This window comes from Peromyscus leucopus, chromosome 12 (assembly GCF_004664715.2).
Source record: "Peromyscus leucopus breed LL Stock chromosome 12, UCI_PerLeu_2.1, whole genome shotgun sequence".
Lineage (NCBI taxonomy): Eukaryota > Metazoa > Chordata > Mammalia > Rodentia > Cricetidae > Peromyscus > Peromyscus leucopus.
In genome coordinates, this window is record NC_051073.1 from 51,470,651 (window position 1) to 51,494,306 (window position 23,656).

At 44.1% G+C, this 23,656-nt stretch overlaps 2 protein-coding genes across 3 annotated transcripts; both read right to left on the reverse strand.

Annotated features, from left to right (window-relative positions):
* Positions 1 to 1,910: 1,910 nt before the first annotated feature.
* On the reverse strand, positions 1,911 to 16,553 carry Nepro (nucleolus and neural progenitor protein). Of its 2 annotated transcripts, XM_028872076.2 has the most exons (9): positions 16,390 to 16,553; positions 13,259 to 13,413; positions 11,110 to 11,189; positions 10,683 to 10,814; positions 10,365 to 10,442; positions 8,527 to 8,891; positions 8,110 to 8,171; positions 4,647 to 4,897; positions 1,911 to 3,074 (listed from the first exon to the last, which is right to left on the reverse strand). In XM_028872076.2, the coding sequence occupies exons 1-9, from the start codon at positions 16,493 to 16,495 to the stop codon at positions 2,618 to 2,620; spliced, it is 1,686 nt and encodes a 561-aa protein (XP_028727909.1). In that variant the 5' UTR covers positions 16,496 to 16,553; the 3' UTR covers positions 1,911 to 2,617. The 2 variants fall into 2 exon arrangements, with proteins under 2 accessions (XP_028727909.1, XP_037065638.1); XM_037209743.1 differs by lacking the exon at positions 11,110 to 11,189 and having other exon boundaries at positions 16,390 to 16,480.
* Positions 16,554 to 21,954: 5,401 nt separating this feature from the next.
* On the reverse strand, positions 21,955 to 22,388 carry LOC114694996 (serine/arginine repetitive matrix protein 2-like). The gene has a single exon (XM_037210020.1). The coding sequence runs from the start codon at positions 22,350 to 22,352 to the stop codon at positions 21,978 to 21,980; it is 375 nt and encodes a 124-aa protein (XP_037065915.1). The 5' UTR covers positions 22,353 to 22,388; the 3' UTR covers positions 21,955 to 21,977.
* Between the last annotated feature and the right edge of the window lie 1,268 nt (positions 22,389 to 23,656).

The window sequence follows — 23,656 nt, forward strand, 5'->3', positions numbered from 1 at the left end:
TTTGCAAGCCCAAACCAGCCAAAGGACCAACACAACTTATAGGCTTTTTTACAAAAAGCCTTCCACCCTGAAACAAGTAGCAGAGGTAAGAGGACCTAGCTTTAAGTGAGGAGATGGATTCACAGTCGGAGGACAGCTTGAATCACTGTACTGCAGTTAGAACGGGAAGACTGGCTTTGCCCTGCAGCTCACAGGAGCAGACTTCTTATAGAGATCAACTCTTCATGCAGAATCTTAGTGTTTTCAAAGGGAGACTGCTGTCAAGATGTTAGAGCTGCAGTAAGGCTGTGCAACTTTGTGCCTTTTTAAAAACTCAATGGTAAATGTTTTCAGTTGCTTTATAATTGATAAAGTTAGTCTATTTTATCCTAATTGGCAGTATTTAAAGCCAAAAAAAAAATTTTTTTAAAATGGCTGAGGCCGCCATGGAACTGGAGCAGGCCCTCTGGATAAGTAAGACAGTTGATTAGCTTGAGTTGTTTGGGAGGCCCCCAGGCAGTAGAGCCGGGACCTGTCCTTGGTGCATGAGCTGGCTCTTTGAAGCCTGGGACCTATGCTGGGACACTTTGCTCAGCCTTGGTGTAGGGAGGGGACTGGACCTGCCTTGGCTGAGTCTACCAGGCTGGGCTGACTCCCCAGGGGAGACCTTGCCTTAGAGGAGGTGGGAATGGGGGGTGGATTGGGGGGAAGGGCTGGGGAGTGGGAGGAGGGAGGATGGGGGAATCTGTGGCTGATATGTGAAATTAAGTTAATTTTAAAATAAAAATATTAAATAAAAAAATTTCACAAAGCAAAACATAGGTGTCAGAAGAATTAATTCAAAGGCATCCTTCTGCCAGAAGCAGAGCTATCAAAGCTTCCCATGGTAGCATTCTTGTGAGGTGGTGAAGTAGAAGGAAAGCTTGCCCAGCATGCCTGGCCACCAGGACACTGGTGCTTGTGTTGAGGGACTTTGTGAGCAGCCTCAAGACATGGACCTGTAGTGCAAGAGAATGTAGTTGAGTGGTGAAGCCATGGCCTAGCATAGATGACGCACTAGGTTCCATTCCCACCCAAACACAAAAACTTTGGGTTTTCTTTGAGACCAGAGGATGAAGCAGGTATACTCTTCCCAGGTGCACATACCTAAGTGCCAAGCAATTCCTGTAGCTTGTATAAGCCCAGAGGTTCACACTCACACATATATACACACATACGCTACATACACAGATCACGCATCTTAAAAAGCCGGGACAGGTCCCCAGAGCAGAAGGCAAGGTCCAGCCCTACTCAACACTGGTTGACACAGTAGTGTCAGAGGATTTGAAAAGACAAGAGTTCTCATACACTGCACTTAAAAAATGACTGGAACGCCTAATGTTCCTTTCAGCCCGTATGAAATGCTAAGAACTGCAAGTGTTTCAGATTACAGAATTTACGACTATTTGAGTGTCCCATATCCAAGAGTCCAAAATCAAAACTATTCCACACTTGTAACTTTTTTGAGCCTCATGTTTGTGGTCAAAGTGTTTGAGAGCAGAAAGCAGTTGTACTCTAGTTGAAGTGAGTATGGAAAGTCCAGATACACAGCCCACCATTCCCACCCTCAGGCCTTTGAGGCAAGTGTCCAGCTGTGCCCAGGCCTGCAGGCTTTATAGGCTTGTGCTGTCATTGGACAGCTGGTCACTACAGAGGACAAGGGGAGGACTCCTTTTTTCCTAAGAAGCTCCCTCTTTCTGGCCTGAGGGCCAAGTGGATTCTCCATAACCACCATTTCCGGGCGCAGTTGTACAGGTATGTCAAAAGTCAGGTGATGGCATTGATCCCAGGTTGCAAATTTATGAAATTCCTTGCATACACTCACCCACTTCTTAGCTGCATTCCATAAAAACAAGAAAGAAGAAAACTCCAAAAGCCTTGTAATATACCCTCTTGTAATATACCCTCTTGTAATATACCCTCTTAAGAGTTACAGTGATAAAATGAAGATTCAATAGTTTTAACCATTATTCAAGTAATGGCAAATCTTTTGATAATTCATCTTAGTACCGGCATACACACTGTACTCAAGAGAAGAACCTGGGCAGGTGAGATGGCCCAGCGAGTAAACACACATGCTGCTAAGCCTGACAATCTCAACTCCACCCTGGGACCTACAGATGGAAGGAGAGACCCAACTCTCACAAGTTACCCTCTGATGTCAACACACATGCGCACGTGCATGCACACACACAAACCTTTATGGTGCTTCCTTGCTACTCTCCAAACTTGCTCCGTTTACCCTCAGATACATAAGATTTTGTGAACTCGGGATCTTAACTCCCTAGTAAATCCTAAACATCTAATTTTCAGAAACCTGAAACCTACTTGCTTCAGTCAAGAAGGTAGGTGTTACTTAGGGGCAGACAGTGACACTTTTCCTATTTCACACCCTCCGGTCAAAGCCAAGTAAACACTAACTGAGGAACTGACAGCTGCTGCTGTAAACGTTTATTGAACTGGCGTGCACTCCTGTGGAAAGTTGCACAGAAGCAGCAGCTCCTGGCCCAAGCAGTGTTGCCAGCTCTCAGCAGTGCCACTTAAAGCAGAAGAACCCCGAACCAGCTTGTTATCTGCTCACAGTTTCACATACGCACATCTACACTCCCATCAAAGCAAAAATATCATCAATGTCATCTGCCTCTTTAGCAGCTTCTGGAACACTGTGTGTTTGTCTCTTTGTCCGCAAACCAGTTTCATTTCCACCGCCTGCTGTGAGATTCCTGTGGATCCCTGTCTCCTTTGTTTTTAGGACAGGCTTTGAAAGTCTTCTCAAGACCTGCTTTCTGTTGGGACAGACATCTGTCCTCGGAAGTGCCCCATCTGCGCGGCTCCACTTAGCACTGGTGCCCCTGGCGCTCTTCAGAGTCCCTTCAGGGACCTGCTGGGTTTCCTTTAAAAGAGTTGACTGCAACTTTCTCTGCGGTTTCCTTTGTCTCGATAAAACTTTATGCTTTGATCTTTGTCTGGAAGGACACTTTGAAGTGCTGACAATGGAGCCTCGAAGAAGGCAGTTGCAAAGAGATGTTTTCATGCACTGTAGCTTCTTTGGTAAGCTAAAGGACAGAAGAGAAAAAGCTCAACTTACTCTGATGCCACAAAGTTCTCAAGCACTTTTAACTTCTCCACTGGTTTCCAACAGAAGTACGGTACAGTTATAAAAAGTACAGTTTGTTGTAAGTCCTGTGCCTGTGTGTATGTATAACCTCAAACATACCAAGTAAGGAAATGGGAGATCCAACCTAAGAGTGTGTTTTTCAGAGCCCGAATCCCTGATTCAGGATGCAGGCAAATGTGCCTCCATTTTGCCCTCAAAGTAACTCCCATAACTGCCCAGCAAGGTCACAAATGGTGAGACGGAGAGCCAGGGCCTTTCCCTCACGCTGATAATCTGTTCCCAGGGTAAACAGGTGGAAATCGCAAAATATCACAAATGGAAAGTGCTGCAGTCAGAATCCATTCCTAGCTAAGTTCATGCTGTGGCAGGAAATGAACAGAGCAAAGGAATCAAAGTGAAGAGGGGGCTTCTGGCGGAGACAAACTGACAGCTGTGAGATACCCCAAGTGTGAGTTGTACTGTACCCCCTTCAAGTCTGCAGCAGAACTCAGCTGGTGAGTCCAGGCAGTTGCTTCACCACTTATGGCTTATTCTGGCCTTGGTAAACTACTCGCTGTTGGTAAAGACTAACATGGCTCTATGTGCCTTACCCAATTCCCTTCATTCTTAAAAAAAATCATCATCATCATCATCATTTGAGGAAACCCTGTCTAATAAGCAATTCATGACCATAAGCGGTGGCTTTTCACTGTGTAAAAAGTGGGTGCATCTCTGAATTGAAAAAAAAAAAAAAAAAAAAAGAATCAAGAACCGAGCTGAGTTCTAGATGTCCAGTTCCAGTACCTGAGCAAAACCATCTCTTTATGTATGAAATGGGAATGAGAATGCCACCTTCCAGAGTACTGTGGACACTAAATGTTTTACAAAACGTACTACAGAAAAAAAAAATGTACTAATGAACAGCAACAGGGCAACATGGTCACTATATCATGAGAAGTAGAGGCTAACAGTTTAACCAATAAACCTGAGTTTGCTACCCCTCTTGCTAACCATTCACTGTTATGATTTGTTTCTTCACTCTTCTAAACTGTTCTTTGAGGTAAGAACCATGATAAACTGAACACACCAATATGTGAACATCCAGCTGCTGTAAGCATCAAACCTGACCCTGACCCCTGCAGCCTGTGTGGGCCTCATAGACAGAAGCAGTCACTTCTCTGACATCCTCACCCAGCTGAGCTGATGCTGTTCACAGAAGGGTGCCTCCCTCTAGAACATGAGCTCCCGAGGACTAAGACTGCTGCATGCTTTGAAGGCCACAGGCAATCTTAATGCGTTCTGAATGAACCAGCTGGAATGATGAGGCATAAATCAGTAAGTCCAGCAAACCGTTCATTCACTTTCTTCCTGCTAACTGCCCAGACACCATGAGCAGCACATGAAACTGTACTGAGTAGGTCTTATGTTAGCACCCTGAGGGCAGCTAGCCATCCCAATTTAAACAAAGGAGGTAATGCACATCTGGGCACTTTCTTACTGAAAAGAGAAAGAACTTTTCTAACATAATTACCTATAACCCTGAGCTTCCACATGTCTAAGCCTGTTACTCTTAAGAAGTTTGCTGCCCAGATAGGTGGCCTGAGCCTTGAGCTTTTTGCTCCGGCACCACAGGACTGCCATTTGGATTTCTTCAGAAAGCTGGGTGAAAGTCTTGGTCACCCGGATTCTCTGCACAATATTGTGAGCAGCCCGGGAAGTTCTCGTCAGCTTTCGAGAGGAAAGTTTGCTGGACTGAGAGCATTTCAACTCAAGGCTGGTCTCCTGAAATATAAAACAGTGAGAAAGATAAACTGAAAATGATACTGACTTGTAAATAAAGAACAAGAGTTTTAGAAAGCTAATTCATTTTTTTTTAAATTTCAAATAATTACGTCTTTTCTCTTTCTTTCTTTCTTTCTTTCTTTCTCTCTTTCTTTCTTTTTTTGTAAAGAAACTCTTAATATATTGACCTGTCCTTTTTATCCATTCTCTTAACACTACTTTTTACCAAGGTTAAGTCCTATCTGCCTTCTCATTAAATGTACACAGAAAACCCAAAATAAAGCCAGGCAGTATGGTAGCACACCTTTAATCCTAGCAGAGGCAGAGGTAGGCAGATCTCTTTGAGTTCAAGGAGTTCCAGGACAGCCAGGGCTATACAAGAGAAACCCTGTCTTGAAAAACCAAAAAGAAAAGAAAGAGAGAAAACCCAAGATACTCTCACACACATATGTAACATACACAATAAAACTGATACCAGTCAAAGCCTAACGATGAAGGGAAAAAAATCACAAGTCTTTCACAGACATCGCTGGACTACCTTGTCTATTTGGGGGGTTGTTTCATTTTTTGACTTTATTTCTTTTATTGAAGACGTAACTTAGGACCGTGTGCATACTTGGCAAGTGGCCTGTATTCTGAGACAGGCTTCAACAAGTTCCCCAGGCTGATTTAAACTCACTCTAGTTCAGAGAGGCTTTGAACTTGCCATCCTCCTGCCTCAGCCTCCCGAGTAGCAGGATAACAAACCTGTGCCAGCAGGACTGCCCCAAACTACGGTTGTTTACCACTAATTTCTATCCCCCCAGGAACAATCCTCAAAATGGGTCATAAATGTTACAGAAAACATAAAGATGGGGAGCCCTGGAAAGCGCCCGGCATGGTGGCCTGTCAGTTGGTGAACAAGATAAAACGATGGAGCGTGCAACCCTCCCAGGCTTGCACCACTCTGACCAAAGATCTTTATTCAGCCTCTTCTACAGCAAGTCAAGTTTGGATTTTACTAGCTTTTTCTATTTTATGAAAACTATACCACCTACCAAGTCTACCTATCTTCCATTCAAAGCTTGCTTTCTTTCCCAATTTGTGGTGGCACACTTTGAATCCCAGTACTCAACAAGCAGAGACAGAAGGGTCTCTGAGGTCAGCCTGCTGGGCTACATAGTGAGCTCCAGGCCAATCAGGGCTGCACAGTGAGGTTCTGTCAAATAAATAAGTAAATAAATTCCCACCTTCAACAGGAACCTAAAGAAATAATTACAAAATTAAAGACCCTCTAGTATTGTTTTGTGATCAATAACTTGCTCTAAAAACAAGCTGAGCCTATGAATGCCAATTACAATATGGGAGCAATTACTCTTGAATAAGGAGGATGTTAATCAACCATATCAAGCCCAGCTCCCCTGTAAACTGGTTCTCAGGCTGCAGAGGTGGAAAGGCCCACAGACACCACAGTTCTTGAGACCAGAATTCAAAGATTCTCCCCAGGATGGCTGTAATAAGGAAATCATGTGGCCTGTATTCAAACCTGATCCCTGTCACTTAACTATATGGCCTAAAGAACTCCGAGACTTTCTATGCCTCATTTTCCTCTGTTGAAATATAAAAGCCAGGTGCTGGAGAGACGGCTCAGAGGTTAAGAGCAGGAGGCTGGAGAGATGGCTCAGAGGTTAAGAGCACTGGCTGCTCTTTCAGAGGTCCGGAGTTCAATTCCCATCAACCATATGGTGGCTCACAACCATCTATAGTTTGATCTTGTGCCTTCTTCTGACATGTAGGCAGAACACTATATACATAATAAATACAATTAAAAAAAAGAAATAGGAAAGCAGTGATGCAAGCACCTACCTCAAAGGGCTTTTCTAAGGATGATGGAAGTTAATACACATAAAGCATTTAAGATAGTGTCAGGTGCTCAAAGGACCTGCTGTTATGTTTCCTCCTTCTGAACTCATCAATTAGGCAAGATCAAAATGCAAGCTGCCATCTGTGTTAAAAAGTTCAAAAAAGATCTATGGGTTCAGGGCTGGAGAGATGGCTCAGCGGTTAAGAGCACTGGCTGCTCTTCCAGAGGTCCTGAGTTCAATTCCCAGCCACCACATGGTGGCTCACCACCATCTATAGTGGGATATGATGCCCTCTTCTGTAATAAAGTTGTACATGCAGACAGAGCACTCATATCCATAAAATAAATAAATAAATCTTTAAAAAAAAAAACCACGGGTTTTTGTGTGACATTTTGTTTGTGTTCTAACAAATAAAGCTTGCCCGGAGATCAGAGTGTGGAGCTAGCCACTAGTTAACCATAGAGGCCAGGCAGTGATGGCACATACCTTTAATCCCAGCACTTGGGATCTCATGCCTTTGATCCCAGCACTAGGGAGGAGGAAGCAGGAAGTGATATGCTGGGTGGAAAAAGGAATATAAGGCAGGAGGAGACAGGAGCTCAGCCCCTTTCAGGCTGAGGAGTTGTTCCTTTGTCTCTCTGATCTTTCAGCATTTACCCTGAAATCTGGCTCTGGGTTTTTATTACTAAGACCAATTAGGATTCGCACTACAGGTTCTTCAAAATGAGTAAGAGTTCTTAAATAAAATGGGAGAAATAACCCCAAAAGGAAACCAGACAAAGGGCAATAAAAGTCAAGCAGTTACCGGTGACGTACTTATCAGTCAGGAAATCCAGAACAATTTTCCGACATTATTAAAAGGTACCAAGTTAAAGCTTGAACCCCAAAAGAATGGCTGGCACCTCAGGACAGAGGAGGAAGACAAAATGACTGTTACTAACAACATCTGCCATCAGTTAAATGCTTACCACACTCAAGAGTCCATCTAACACTTCACATGTATTGAAGCTAGCCCAAAGTTAGGAGTGTGGAGAGAAGGGAGGTATAGCGAGGTCAGAGAACTTAGAGATCACACAGCTACAAAGTCCGTGCTCTTAAACTGCTCACCATCCGTACTTCAGATGGGCCATATGGTTACTTTAAAATTCCTATTGAAATTTAAAATGCCTACTGAAGCCCTTCTGAACACATTCTATGAACTGGAATAACCAGGATATTTTAAAAAATCCTGTCCTGTTCATTCAAAAGAACACACTGAGAACTAAGAATGCGACCAAGCTTATTAGAGGAAGTCCTGCTCCGTCCGTAGTGAGGAGCTTCCTCTAAACCTATAGAAATGAAGAGCTGGGTTAGTTAAGCCAGACAGACCTGAGGAGCCTTGTTTCGCAGCCGTCTGCACAAAGCCCGCACGTCAAATCCCGATGGCTTTTCTGTGGAATTAAAAAAAGGAAAAGAAAAACTCAGTCATAAGACTTTCAAACCGCCAACAAATTCTTAACTTTCTGACATTTCCTGCCAAGTTACTGCAAAGAAACCAAGAGAATAAAGCAAAGACCCAGGAAGGAACTAGAAGCGAAGCCTTGAAAACGGGTGACATTCATACCTCCCTAAATATAATCAGTGACTTCAGTGAGATTCTGAACTTTTTTCTACGAAATGCATGACTGTATCGTGCTTTCAAAGGCTTATTTTAAAAGTATGTGTTTAAAAAAGAAAAGAATAAAAATAAGTAAGTAAAATTTTAAAAGAAATGAGGGAGAGTTTGTGCTTATCCAAGCAACTCACCGTCCTTGGTCTTCTTACTCGTTTTCACTGGCTGTCCTAGGTCCACACTTCCCTGTAGATTGCTCTTCGCTTGTTCAGATGTTTTGGAAATTCTATCTAAAGTGTCTTCATTGATCTTTGGTAGGTGTTCTTTCATTAAAAACAGTTTATTTAGCAACTTAGTTACTCCTTTAGTGGCAACAGGTGCCGGCGTTTTCCCCTTAAAGAGTTCAGTGTAAGGTGGCCCCAGAAAGTCAGTAATATCAGAGGGAAAGGCAAAGTCTTTGAAGTAAGGCATGGGCTGAATCCTGGAGACCTCCTGATGCAAACCAAACAGTGGCTCATATAAGGCAATCAGCCTCCTTAAAAGTCCCTTGTGGAGAACCCTGGAAAGAAACAGAAGCTCAGGAATTAGCTAGATCGTCTGCAGATATGCAAGAAACACAAGATTCCAAACAGAAAATACACAGCTACAAGCTCTGCCACTATACATTAAACAAAACCAAACAAAATGCCTCTGGTGTATATTTGAAAACTGCCAGGTTAATCCACCCGGAACACAAAACTCCAAGTATTTGATGCTACACAAAGAGAACTTCCTAGAGACGTGTGTCAAGGATGTGTACATAAAAACCCTACAGGTATTTTATTGAGATGAGATTTCAGGTGCATTTCAAGTTCTTCACATTTTTGTGTTTTTGGATTTCCAAGTATAAACCACTGTTTTAATCAGTAAAATGTAAATCTCTTTTCATTTCAGAAAAAAGCAAAGTTAAACATTTTAAAACAATATGATTAGCAAGCCTAGCTTGGTGGTATACACCTACAATACTTGGAGGCTAAGGTAAGAAAACATGAATTCAGTCAGCCTGGGCTACATAGTAAGAGCCTCTCTTAATTATTTTATTAACAAAGTAATATTAGTAATTCAAATGCTATTATTTCTGATTAAGAATAAGCAGAATAAAAAGATGACTGAAAATACAAATGAGATATCTGGGTTAAGATATCAAAGCAAGGTTTATGTTTGAAGATAAAAAGAATCTTCTGGATTTGTGTTGTTTTGACAGTTTTGCTACATTTAAGTAGGAGCTAATGATCCAACTCTGTGCCGTTATCCAGCAAACCTTTTTATGCTGCACAAACACACAAGAAAATGCCTTTGGGGGAGGGGGTTGGAGAGACAGGACAGCAGTTAAGAGCACTGGCTGCTCTTCCAGAGATCCTGAGTTCAATTCCCAGCAACCACATGGTGGCTCACAAATATCTATAGTGGGAATCTGATGCCCTCTTGTGGCATAAAGGCACACATGCAGATAGAGCACAACACATACATAAAATAAATCTTAAAAAAGGAAAATGCCTTTTTTAGTGGGTATTACTATTTAGTATTGCTAGTGTTACTTACATCAACCAAATAGGTTTCAAAAGCAGCTATGTGTTAGGCAAAAGAAAAGTCCAGAGCATACAAGGCAGATCAAATTGTATTTCTAATTGCTACTAAAATTAGAAACCAGTTCAGAAAGGATCAAGATATGACTACCACAGGAACAGCAGCTTTTTCAAAAGCCTACCACAATATTACTATAGCCACCATTATTATTATTACTATTACCATTATTAGTATTATTACTACTATTACTATAGTTGCTAGGTCCTAGGAATTCACTGATGGTGTGGTTACAGAGCAAAGCCCACTCCTCTGGTATAACCACCAGCATTCAGCTTACAATCTGCAGATAAACTGTCCTGGGAACACAGGGAAACCCACACCTTCAGCTCCTATGGCCAACAGTGTGAAAGGAAACTGTGGGAACACTAACAAGAGATAAAACACAAAAGTAGAAACGTAAACATACCATAACCTGCTCACCAGCCCAATCATCACCAGGTTCAAAATAATGAATTCCTGCAGTACCAAATGCTTCACGGTCAACCTGGAGAATCAGTTTAAGTTGGCAAAACAAAACCAAAGGAACTTGAGACTTAAGTTAAAATTATGAAAGAAATAAGTTAGAAGTACAGAAGACTTTGAAGGTATTAAAGCCCCTAGCCAAAAGGCAAAGCTTTCAGAATTCCCACAGGTTACACCACCTTACAGCACAGCTTTCGAACAGAAGCTAAATATACCCAGACAGCCCCCATTCCAAAGAAGGTGTTCCCGTAGTCAAGGATACCGGAATGCCTTGCAGCAGCAGTCCAACAGGCGCAGTAACAACTTGCAGCCTCCCAAAACCTTCATCAGCACCACCTCCACCACCGGCTGGCTAGGGACGGCGTGGCTTTCGGTAACTCCCGGCTGAGTTTCACTTGACATAAACAGAAAAAGACATGACTTTCATTTTTAAACGCAACATTTCCAGAGTAGTATGCAAGTGAGGACTTGCTTTAGGCTCAGCCTGAGGTGGTTACGCCCACTAGCAACCCACTGTTCTTTCCCTCTCACCTACTGTGAGCCACATTTCAGAGTCCCACCAGTCTCTCCCATCAGTCAACAGGTGCCCCTTAGCAAAACACAATGTATGTATCTTGGCATAGCTGATGATATCTCAACACCGAGCAGAGACTACCAAAGGCATCCTGACAAAGCAATGGGCCACCTACTTGGCAGACAACAACTGTGACAAGTCTTCAATTGAGCCCTCCAAATTCATGTTTTTCAAACGCTTTAAGCACTGTTCTACCTGAAGGAGGAAGATCGGCTTAAATTAGACTGTGTGTAATACAACAGTGTCGTAGATATGACCAAGAACTCAAAGAAAGCAAACCTCCCAGGTGGAAACATACCACAGAAGACCTTCTCATTTAAGGACAAGGAAACCCAAATCCCAAAGCAATGGCTTCTGCTCACGAATATGAATTTAACTAACCCAACAAATTTCTCAATTCAAGAAATTCCTATGTGCCAAGTATTCAAGTATGCTTATAAATATAAGTCTCAATATTATAATTTGTTGAGGGAACATATTTACAGTAGTGAATCTAGTAAAAAAAGACAGCAAATTCTTTACTCAGTTTCAACAGTCTGTAAACACCAGAAATGAGGAAAATGACTTAGTCATAGAACAAATCTATATTGAACTCCTTAACCACATGCAAGGAATGTTGGGATATAACATGGTATACACTATATCCCAATTTCGAGTAATAAGGACAGATAACATAGAAAGTACTAACTTAATGCGAAAACAGGCATGCTTTATTGAAAATCGCAATCTCCCCTCTCTGCTTTTCCCTATAGCACTTCTTACCGGCTGGCATAGCCAGTCATTGACCGATTGGCTGCCTGACTGCCCTGTTCTCCAAACTATACTTAAGCTCCCCATGGACAATGTACCTTGTCCAGTTTGTTCACCCATGTAATCCAGTTCTTAGAACAGGGTTTAGTAGGCTCTCAGGGAAATACAAGCCATGTAGCATACAAAATGCCGTATAAACTCTCCGTCAGGAACGCCCACCAAGGGCCCTCCCTGGACTGCATCCACACTTGGAAGGATGTAAAGTTCCTGATGGGAACTGGTATTGGTAAGTGGCATATCTTACCAGAGCTACTTATATACTACTAAAAACCAAATCTACTTTAGCATAGTTCAAATCCTTAAATTCTCTGGGGCTGGCTCCTATCTTTCTAAGTCTGGATACCATCTTTGAAGATAAGTATTGACAGTCCAAGATGGTAATGCGCTTGGAAAGTACAGTGAGTGAAATATGGTTTGGGGTAAGGGAGGAAGGGAAAGGAAAAAACAGTTAAGAACTTCAGCAGAGAAGTTAATAAACAAGTTTGCTCTTGGGTTAGAAGACCTGGGTAAAAGCTGCCCCAAAAAGACAATGTAGGAAAAGACCATGATCCTCTTTGAGAGCATCCTCATCCCTCGGGCCTTAAGCAATGGGAGTATAGCTAACCAGCAAGAATGAGTCTGCACAGTGAGAGACTGTCTTTGCTATTGCTGCAGATCCAACACCAAGCACAGTGTCAACAGAGAACTTTGTGAAAAAATAAATACTGGAAAGATGGCTGTGACACACATGGGCAGCACTCTGAGCTTTGAGAGGGGACTTGCAGAATTAGCGAAGAGAGTATGTAAATGGCACACACAGAACCCAGCTCCAGCAGCTCTCGGCCATGGAGTCCTGGAGTTGAATGTCACAATACTTTATCTCCAAAACTTGCATGAAACCACTTTACACCACAACTTACCATAAACCCACTCACCCCAGCAGACTGCTGACTAGATTATGACCCCAGAAGACGTAAACCACAACACTAAACCTCAACTTTTCTTTTTTAAGATTTTAGGGCTCAAATTAGTTTACTCTTGAACTAGGCAAAGGCACTATTAAAGACTGTGCACACTGAAAAATCTGAAAGAATCAAAATATACTTCTTTTTGGGTTTTTGGTTTGGATTTTTGTTTTGTTTTGTTTTTAGACAGGGTGTTTCTACATAGCCCTGGTTCTCCTGGAACTCACTACATAGACCAGGAAGGCCTCAAACTAACAGAGATCCACCTGTCTCTGTTTCCCAAGTGCTGGGATTAAAGTCACACACCAGCTTTGAAATATGCTTCCTGATCATAAATTACCTTTTGAAAATATCTTGGGAAAATAAAAGGCCAAAATATACAACATGTAATTGTCTTATAAAATTATGAATCAAAATAATTTATGAACTTTCCATAAGTAACAAAATATAAGTGGCAGTGTGATCCTCATGTTCATCAGGCTACGTGTGGAGCACAGAGCTTCCCCTCACCTGTCGGAGAGCCAAATGGGGCTTGTGGTGGCCCAATCTGTTGTGATTGCTGTAGAGGACGGAGCATAACACGTCAACTTCCGCATCTAAGGTCCGGCTCCTGAGTGACCGTGTGACGAGACGGCACCTTTTCACGACAGCTGCAATGCAAATGTCTAAAGCAGAAACAGTTCAAACAAGACTCGGTATGTAGCTAGAGTTTTCCTGCCTTGCCCACAGTCAGGACAAATCTCTGTCACCCGCCAGTCCCACAGCCGCTCAAACCCAACCAAGTAAACACAGAGACTTTATATTGCTTACAAACTGTATGGCCGTGGCAGGCTTCTTGCTAACTTTTCTTATATCTTTAAGTAACCCATTCTACTTCTTATACACAACTAGTATCTTTACTTCTTATGAGCTTATTACTATTCTATACCTCGCCCCGTGGCTGGTGGCTTATCGGCGTCTTCACATGCTGCTGGTCATGGCAGCGGCTGCAGTGTCTCTGGTCGTCATGGCGGCGGCTACAGCGTCTCCTTCTGCCTTTCTGTCCTTTTATTTCTCCTCTCTGTTAGTCCCGCCTATCTTTCCTGCCTAGCCACAGCCGATCAGGTTTTATTTATTGATCAATCAAAACAACTTGACATACAGACCATCCCCCAGCACAGCCAAGTGCAGACCATCTCAAACACCTGCACTCAGGCCCATGGTCCTAATCATCCTCTATGCGGACCTGCTGGGTAACGCCACAAAGAAACCAAGAAGGGCTCCCACAGGACATACAGAACATCCCACAGCATCGGTATGCATTTCTACATCTACTGCATCAAATGCTGAAAGAAACATTCTGCTGTATCTGCCTTAAAGAAATCAAAACACAAATTAGCCTCAACTATAAAAAATGTAATAAAGGATTCCAGGTATGTAAGAAATTGGAAAATGGTGTCAGGTGAACAACGAGAACATCTGTTAAACATGAATGTGTGTACATGCCCTTACATCACTTTTTGCCATGACTGTTGAGTACTATGACTACTCTACAGTCATTATTTGGTGGTGATCACTTACTTACATCACTTACACTCCGAATACACAAAAGCCGGGCACATGCTACATGTCTCTAAAACTCTCACTTTGCAGGTAAGCAAGACAGAATGGATGAAGTCACAGCCTTCAAAGTCAAAGGAACTGTATTTAGATACCACTTTCTGATGAGAATATATAATACATTCAGCCATCTACCCATAAGTGCCCTCTGTGCATTCAACCAGCCTCACACTGAATATAGTCCCCCACATTCCATCTGTAACGTATTTCAGTAGCAGTCACACTGTATACAATATCATAAACAATCTATAGATAGAGTGAATGCATACAGAAAGATGTGAGTAGATCATACTGCAAATACGATCAATCATGTCAGAGACTTCAGCATGTGCCCAATTTTAAATAGAAGGATTCCTGGAACCAATCCCTCATGAATATCAGTGGGAATCTACATTCAGAAAAGAGAAACCACCAGGGCCACTGGAAGTTGAATTATGTAACTGAAGGGGTAATACCGATGTTTCCCATGACCAGCTGTGAAGCAGGTGTAATGAGCCACCTGGTGGCTCAAAAAGGAAACACACACACTCTAAGTGGAAAAATGTTCTCTGTCCCTCCCAACTATCTGGATTTTTGTTTTTGTTTTTGGGTTTTTGTTTTTGTGTTTTGAGACAGGGTTTCTCTGTGTAGCTTTACTCCTTTCCTGGAACTCACTCTGTAGCTCAGGCAGGCCTCGAACTCACAGAGATCCGCCTGCCTCTGCCTCCCAAGTGCTGGGATTAAAGGCGTGCATCACCACCACCCGGCCCTATCTGGAGAATTTAAATTAGCTACGAGTTGGTGAATTTTCCATACCATTGTTTTTTGTTTGTTTGTTTTTGTTTTTAATGTGACTAGAGAGGAATTAGAGTTTTAAACAGCATAGGAAAGATAGATGGGAAGAGAGGTGAGATGACGTGATAGGTTGTATTTAACAATTTTGAGCAAATGTGTCTATTTAATATTAACGACAGCTGCAATCATTCGACTGCCATACCAGACAGAGCTACAAATGCTTCATGGTATCAACTCTTTCATTCCCCAGTACAGCCTCAAGACACTGGTACTATTTTCAATTTCCATTTTAGAGTGGGCTAAAACCCCAGTTTTAGAAATAACAAAATTTCTTAGCTGACAGTCACAGGACCGTTGGCAGCTTAAAAAAAAAAAGTTAGATATGCGGTAACCTAGAAAATTACAGCGTTAATTTGGTAGCTAGGTCTCCTGGTCTGAACGTCCATTTGTGGTTAAACATTCTTCAGGCTGCGGGTAGGCTGTTCTCACACTGGGGTTATCACTTCACACACTTCAAAAGACCCCCTCACCCCATTACAGTATTTGCATTATGTTTTGATATTTTATTACATGTCTTTATTGAGTGTGAGTCTCGCCTTCTCCCACGTGAATGCCGGGGATCGATAAGCATGAAACTACCTTTTCATCCCGCCCACCCAACAGAATTTTCTAAAAAAAAAAAAAAAAAAAAAAGTCCTGTGAAGAAAGTCCTAGAAAAGATCCAGCCCATGATTTGGGACAGGGTAGATACAATCACCTGATTCCGCGAATACGCACCCTTCCACATCATATATATTAATTATAACTCACAACTCAGACCCCACTGAGCTGCCACACACACCCCAACTCCTTGGGAGTTCTTGTTTTCTAAATAAACTGCTAAAACTGTCTCGGAACTGAAATTGTTTTTATCGAGAAGAACCGAGGGACCCGAGGACTCCCTCGCCCGGCAAGGGAAAAAAATGAACTCTATTTTTGGGAAAAGCCCGAAGTCCGAGTGCAGGGTGCTTGGGGGGACAGCACAGGGTCCCTGGCAGCGTTTTGCACGCGCCGGGCCGGAGCTAGCCTTGCTTTCACGTTCCGGCTAACACCCGCAGGAGCCCAGCGGCTTCACGGTCCCGGACGCACTCTTGCAGCCGGGACCTTCCGCCCGGGGCGGCCCTTCCCGGCGTGCCCCGCGCTCAGGAAGTCCCACCCCCACCCACCCCACGTGAGCCGGCCCGCTGGCTCCGGGAGACGTGCCGGGCCTCCACGCGCGCCTTGCTCACCTAGGGTGGCGCTGCGGTCCTGCACCGTCAGTGTGCTGCTGCTGCCCGCCTGCGGGATCCTCACGCGGTTCCACGGCTCCGCGCCCCGCCGCACCGCAGCGGCCATCCTGCGCGCCGCCGGAGGGCCTGGGACCGCCGAGACGGGAGGTCGATGGAGCGAGAGGCCGGTGGAGCGGCCTAGGCGGGAGAGGGAGGGAGGGAGGAAGTGGGGGGCGGGCCCGAGGTGTGTGGCCCGCCCAGGGGGCGGAGTTACGCCGGGTCGGCCCTCCGGGAAAGGAGACAAGTAGTCTTTTTTGTTTGTTTGTTTTTTGGTTTTTCGAGACAGGGTTTCTCTGGGTAGCTTTGCGCCTTCCTGGAACTCGCTTTGGAGACCAGGCTGGCCTCGAATTCACAGAGATCCGCCTGCCTCTGCCTCCCGAGTGCTGGGATTAAAGGCGTGCGCCACCACCGTCTTAAATTCCTTCCAGAGTATTCTGAGGCACACAGAAGTTTGGAACAATTTGGAAGCTAGGTTTTTTTTACAGATGAGTCCGAGTGAGGTCCAGCCTTCAACTCCGCCTCAGGTATTTTGAAAAGAAGAACTCGGATTGTATTAAATGTGGAGTTCGTAACGATTTATTTTGAGTAGTCAAGGAAGACTGACATACCTTGGCTATCAACCCCACTTTGATAATAACAGAGAGACCCAGAGGTTGTCTGGATTACCACCGTCGTTGTCTCGGACAAAGTATTCCAAGCTCTGCTGGTCCTCATCTTGGTGATATCCTGATGATTGTTTATTCTCGGCTGTTGATATCATGTTATGTACTTAGGGTTCTTTTCACAATGTAGAGAGGAGCAGTTGGTGAGCATTAGAGACTGTTAGGTGACTTCATTCTGTCTTTGCTAGTTCTGTGATCCCAAAAAGCTGCTTCTCCAGACTTCAGTATGATTATGAGTAAAATAAAGACCTTCGTGGGTTATAGAATACATTAGAAGTGTACCTACTATACAAATATTTACTTACTAGACTTGTATTTAATGCAAGTAATCTTGCCTCGCTGAAACACTTCTGTCCTCTGTGTACCTGGCAGATACTTGCTCTTCCATCTGGACCATCTCCCTGAAACAACCTCACTTCCTCAGTCACCCTGGGACCATTATCTTTGATAATTCTTCCTAAACACCTATCCTCACTCTATAACTATTTAGATGCCCATCTAATGCACTGCCATTGTGCCCTTTTGATGGCCTATTTTGACTCTTTGCCACAGATTTTTTTTTTCTTTTCTTTTTTTTTTTTTTTTTTGGTTTTGGTTTTTTTTTTTTTTTTGGTTTTTCGAGACAGGGTTTCTCTGTGTAGTTTTGCGCCTTTCCTGGAGCTCACTTGGTAGCCCAGGCTGGCCTCGAACTCACAGAGATCCGCCTGCCTCTGCCTCCCGAGTGCTGGGATTAAAGGCGTGCGCCACCACCGCCCGGCCCAGGTTTTGGTTTTTCAAGACAGGGTTTCTCTGTGTAGCTTTGCGCCTTTTCCTGGAACTCACTTGGTAGTCCAGGCTGGCCTCGAACTCACAGAGATCTGCCTGGCTCTGCCTCCCGAGTGCTGGGATTAAAGGCATGCGCCACCACCGCCCGGCTTCTTTGCCACAGATTTAACAGATTGAAGCAACACAAAGCTATTGGATTTATGGAAGATAGGAAATACTCTTTGGGGGGGGGGGTTGTATGGTGCATGCACGTGTGCACGTGCCTATGTGGAGCTAACAGCAAAATTACAGTTATGAAGTAGCAATGAAAATAATTTTGTGGTTGGGGTCATCACAACATGAGGAACTGTATTAAAGGGTTGAAGCATTAGGAAGGCTAAGAACGACTGGGTTAGGTCTTCCTTTATAGCCGTCCACCTTTGTTTTTGAGTCAGGTTCTCCCACTGATTCTGGAACTCAGTATTTGGCTGCCAGTCCCCAGAAGCATCCCTCCATCCCCACCAACACCAGCTATAGGTATGAACCACCATGCCCAGCTTTTCCTAGGGTAATGAGGAACCTCTGAACTGAGGTTCTTATGTTTGCACATCAAGCACTTTACCCACTGAGACATCTCCCCAGCTTCTGTTCAGCCTTACTGAAGTAAAATTGGCTGTTTAAAGGGCCATTTCCTTCTGAAGCCCCTAAAGAATGTGTTTCCTTGTTTTTTCCAACTTTTAGTGGTTGCCTCGTTCTCTGGCTCATGCCCACCTTTTCCATGTTCAAAGTCAGTACCATAGCATCTTGTAGTATCTTCCCCTGTTCAGAGGAGACAAGGAGAGATGGAGTCAAGGCCCTGAGTGCAAGAGTCCACTTGAAGGTTAAAAAGCCGTATTATCTGAGCCCGAAAGAAAAGTTAAGGTAGCTATATATATGGACATGTTTATGAGGCAGGGGTAGGAAGACATGAGGGAGCCTAAGAATGAGAGGTCTGTTCTCGTGAAGGAATTTCTGAGGTCATAATGAGGAGTGGAGACAGAGATGGTGTTTTATGAGCAATGCGTATTGAAAGCAGAGCTTCTAGGAACTGGGCATTTGGAAGAATCCCAGTGCAGGTTTTCAAGTCATGCATGGAAAATTTTTAGACTCCAGAGAAAGACTAACTAACAGACACAGGTGACCATCAAACATGTGAAACCTTACATACCTCAGTAATTCAAGAAGTGCATACTGAAATATGCTTGTTTGAGCACGTGTAATCCTAGCATTCAGGAGACTGGGACAGGTGGGTCTCCTTAAGTTACAAACTGACCTACATAGCAAGACCCTGTCCCAAATTTAAAACAGAAAATAGGAACTAGTGATAACACTATATCCTCACAAGAAATCTGTTGTTTTCTAATAGTTCTGACAATAAAATTTTCTTCCCTATGCCCTCCAAAAATCTTAACATTGGTGTCAAATGTGTAAAGCAAATATGTAAAACAGAATTGTAGTGGCTAAGGGTGATGGTAGGCCCTCCCATTAATAAGGCCTTCTACTCTCGTTCCCATGGGTGGTTCACAAGCCCATACTTAGGAAGGGTTTGAAATCCTCTGGTGTAAATAGACTGATGCGAGCAATTTTTATGCTACATTAATGTGTGTGTGTGTGTGTTTCTTTTTTTTTATTCTATCTACTGTCTATGAGTGTTTTGCCTGGTTGCATATGTGTGTGTGTGTGTGTGTGTGTGTGTGTGTGTGTGTGTGTGTGTGTATAGATATATAGATATAGATGATGCCTGATGCCCACGAAGGTCAGAAGAGGCTGTCAGATCCTCTGGCCCTGGAGTTACAGATGGTGGTGAGCCACCATGTGGGTGCTGGAAACTGAACCCCGGCCCTCTGCAGAGCAGCCAGTCTTCCTACCCATTGAGCCATCTCTCCAGTCTCCTCAGGCATCTTTAAAATCAGTTTAGAAAGCTGATCTGTTGAAATTATACACTTATACATGATGGAATGCTCTGAAAAAAATTCTAAAAAGGTATTAACAGTGATCAGTTTTTATCAGTAGGGCAGACTTTTTTCCTCTATGACTTTGTATTTTTTATTTTAACATAGAAATTGTTGTGTTGAGAAAAATGATGTTTTCATGCTAAAATACACCAGAGACAGAGTGTGTGGGTGAAAGGGGGCAGGAGAGAGAGGAGATGCTCACGTGAGCCAGTATAATTCAGAGGCACATACTTTATGACCCATTCATTGGCCTTTCAGCTCTGATCCCACACTTGGGATTGTGATTCATGCTTTGGCCAGGTCGTTGTTAAACCACTGTGGGCCACTAGAGGGAGGGCGGCCACAAGAGGAGAGACGGTGCCCTCCCTCTTCAGCCCAGGTAGTGGCAGTTGGTCACTGACTTTTAACAGATCCCAGAAACACCCCCAGTAGTGCCAGCAGTGCCTTCTCAGTGACCTGTGTCCCAATTCTGCGGGTATCTTCCTCTAAAAACCTACCTTCTGATAGCCCAAGTCCCTGGTATTTCTTGTTTCGCTGGCTTCTAGAATGGTTACCAGAAAGCTATTTGTGCTAATGCACTGTTGTAGTTTAGCATTCCAGCTCTCAAATGTCCAGTTAACCTACAGATGTTCAATTCTTGAAGGTAAAGTGTGACATTCATCCCTTTTTACTAAAGGGTTCATGTAGCATGAATCTTAAAAGTTCTTATTAATAAAATCAAACCTGAGGCCAGTAATTGGGGTCAATGCTGGTAGATCAGAGAGACAGAACAAGCCACAGCTATCTCACCTTGCCAGTTCCTCAGCTGGTCCTGTTTCCTCAGACTGGAGGCCTCTGAGTCCTCATCCAGAATGAATCTCAGCTGAACTGTGTTGCTCCATAGCCTGAATGCTTAACCAGCCAAAATCTTCTAGTTTCTGGTTCTCACGCCTTATATATCTTTCTGCTTTCTACCACCACTCCCTGGGATTAAAGGCTGGCTTTCTGGGATTAAAGGTGTGTGTCACCATGCTTGGCTATTTCCAATGTGGCCTTGAACTCACAGAGATCCAGAGGGATTTCTATCTCTGGAATGCTAGGATTAAAGGTGTGAGTGCCACCATTTTCTAGCCTTTGTATCTAGTGGCTGTCTGTTCTCTGACCCCAGATAAATTTATTAGAGTACACAATATTTTGGGGAACACAATACCACCACAGGTTCAAGCTATTTGGAACCAGAGTGGTCCCAGGTAATAACCCCTCAGTGTGGGATTCAGTGGTTGATAGGATTATATCATTCGTTTTGAACACAATAACAATCTTTTTCATTAAAGCAATTGAATATGATAAGTGTGCTATGCTGTGTAGCCATGTTTAATCACACGAGATTGGCTGGAATGAAGAACTTTCTGAAGCCCACTGGGGACCAGAAACAAGTGGCAGTGATGCTTCTGAATGAACCAGAGAGCCTAAGGAAATGGCAGGACTGGGTCACTTACTCTCAGCTCCAGTGAAGAGCCAGAGCTTCTGTGGTAACAGCGAGTGATTCATTCGCTTGTTGTAGCAGGAATCTTAAAAGTACTTATTAATAAAATCAAACCCGAGGCCAGTTATAGGGGTCAATGCTGATAGATCAGAGAGACAGAACAAGCCACAGCTATCTCACCTTGCCAATTCCTCAGCTGGTCCTGTTTCCTCAGACTGGAAACTTCTGTGTCCTCATCCCAATAGCTCTCAGCTGAACTGCTGCTTAAAAGCCTGAATGCTTAATCAGCCACATGCTTAACCAGCCAAATGCCTCTTTTTTCTGCTCCTCAAGCCTTATATACCTTTCTCCTTTCTACCATCACTCCCTAGGATTAAAGGTTTGCTTCCTGGGATTAAAGGCGTGAGTCACCATGCCTGGCCGTTTCCAATGTGGCCTTGAACTGACAAAGATCCCAGATGGATTTCTGCCTCTGGAATGCTAGGATTAAAGGCGTGTGCTATCACTGCCTAACTAACACGTTGGGCGCCAGATGTAGAAGGAACCTTAAAAGTTCTTATTAATAAAATCAAACCTGAGGCGAGTTATTGGGGTCCATGCTGGTAGATCAGAGAGACAGAACAAGCCACAGCTATCTCACCTCTCAGCTGGTCTTGTCTCCTCAGACTGGAGGCCTCTGAGTCCTCATCCCGAATGGGTCTCAGCTACCATTGGCCTCTGCCCTGGGGTTTCTTCCTTGCCCCCAGGGTTCACATCCTTCTCCAGCAACATGAGTCGAAAGGTCGCCACTTTCTCCTGAATCTGCTGTTCTTCGTACCCCTGCTCTTCCATCATCTCCTCCAGCTCGAGGCATCGCAGCTCCACGCGCCGCTTGCGCTCATGGTCCAGGATGTCAGGATTAGGACGCTTCACCAGGGCAGCCTCCAGGCGCCGCAGTTCCTCCTCTCCCTTGTAGTCAGGCCGCTCACCACTGCGGCCCCGCACCAGGGACAGGTTGCGCTGGACGTAGCCGTTGGTGCCGCTGCCCCGGGGCGTCGGCAGCCCGATCCCGTTGTACATGGCCCTGTGCCCAAGGGGGCACCACCGCTCCCGCCGCCGCCGGCTGCTGCCTGGCTTTTGGGCGCCAGATGTAGCAGGAATCTTAAAAGTTCTTATTAATAAAATCAAACCTGAGACGAGTTATTGGGGTCAATGCTGGTAGATCAGGGAGACAGAACAAGCCACAGCTATCTCACCTCGCCGGATCCTCAGCTGGTCTTGTCTCCTCAGACTGGAGGCCTCTGAGTCCTCATCCAGAATGAATCTCAGCTGAACTGAACCAGCCAAATGCTTCTAGTTTCTGGTCCTCACGCCTTATATATCTTTTTGCTACCACCACTCCCTGGGATTAAAGGCTGGCTTTGTGGGATTAAAGGCGTGTGTCACCATGCTTGGCTATTTCCAATGTGGCCTTGAACTCACAGAGATCCAGAGGGATTTCTATCTCTGGAATGCTAGGATTAAAGGTGTGAGTGCCACCATTTTCTAGCCTTTGTATTTAGTGGCTGTCTGTTCTCTGACCCCAGATAAATTTATTAGAGTACACAATATTTTGGGGAGCACAATACCACCACAGCTTGTCAGAATTTTGAGCAGACCTGGACTCAGTACACAATTTTGTGGCTTGCAGAATTACAACCTAAATAGCATCTGTGTGCTAATAAGCCTCACATGTAAATGTGATTAGTTACAAGAAAGACTTTGAACTGTGGTATGGGGAGCTTCCACTGGGACTCAGGAAAAGCTGAGATCTCGGGACTCCTAGCTGCCTGTGTCTGAAGGGACTGACTCAAAGACCCCAGCTGCTTCTCATCATCCCTGGAACTTTATCTAGATGCAGGTCTGGTTTGTTCTGAGGGAACAAGTACAAAGTCTGGCAGAGAAGGAAGAAGTTTATACTCCACAGTAATTACAGAATCTTGCTCATTTTTAGTGATGGACACTCAAGTAACATTAAGTTTAAGGTCATCAGACCAGAGATGATAGATATAAAACAATGGACTCTGCAAAATGGACTGATATGGGAGAATCTTAAAGCTAGACGTTGTCTATGTTCTCTGCTGATTGAAGTGAACCAGCTGGAACCAATATTCAGTCAGGCTAACTGCCAGAATTGTCCGGGGATAATGCAGAGGGTAAGATCCAAAGGCTTAGAGGAATTGAAATATTGGAGCAGATATGTAATTTGTGGTCTGCCTACCCACCTCATCCCCAATGGTGTAGCCTCTAGGAGAGTTCAGCCATAACCCCCCCGTGCTGAGGCACCTAGAAATGAGTTAATGAGAGGCTCACAGTGTCTTCTGTGATGGCCATCTTCTGTAGGT

Excerpts from the sequence above, each read along its gene's own strand:
- Nepro (XM_028872076.2), bottom strand. The coding sequence starts at position 16,495 with ATGGCCGCTGCGGTGCGGCGGGGCGCGGAGCCGTGGAACCGCGTGAGG. Across the intron at positions 11,190-13,258 it reads CCCATTTGGCTCTCCGACAG|GTAGAACAGTGCTTAAAGCG; the intron begins GTGAGGGGAAGC and ends TTCCTCCTTCAG. Across the intron at positions 10,815-11,109 it reads TCACAGTTGTTGTCTGCCAA|TGAAACTCAGCCGGGAGTTA; the intron begins GTAGGTGGCCCA and ends GTTTATGTCAAG.
- LOC114694996 (XM_037210020.1), bottom strand. The coding sequence starts at position 22,352 with ATGTACAACGGGATCGGGCTGCCGACGCCCCGGGGCAGCGGCACCAAC.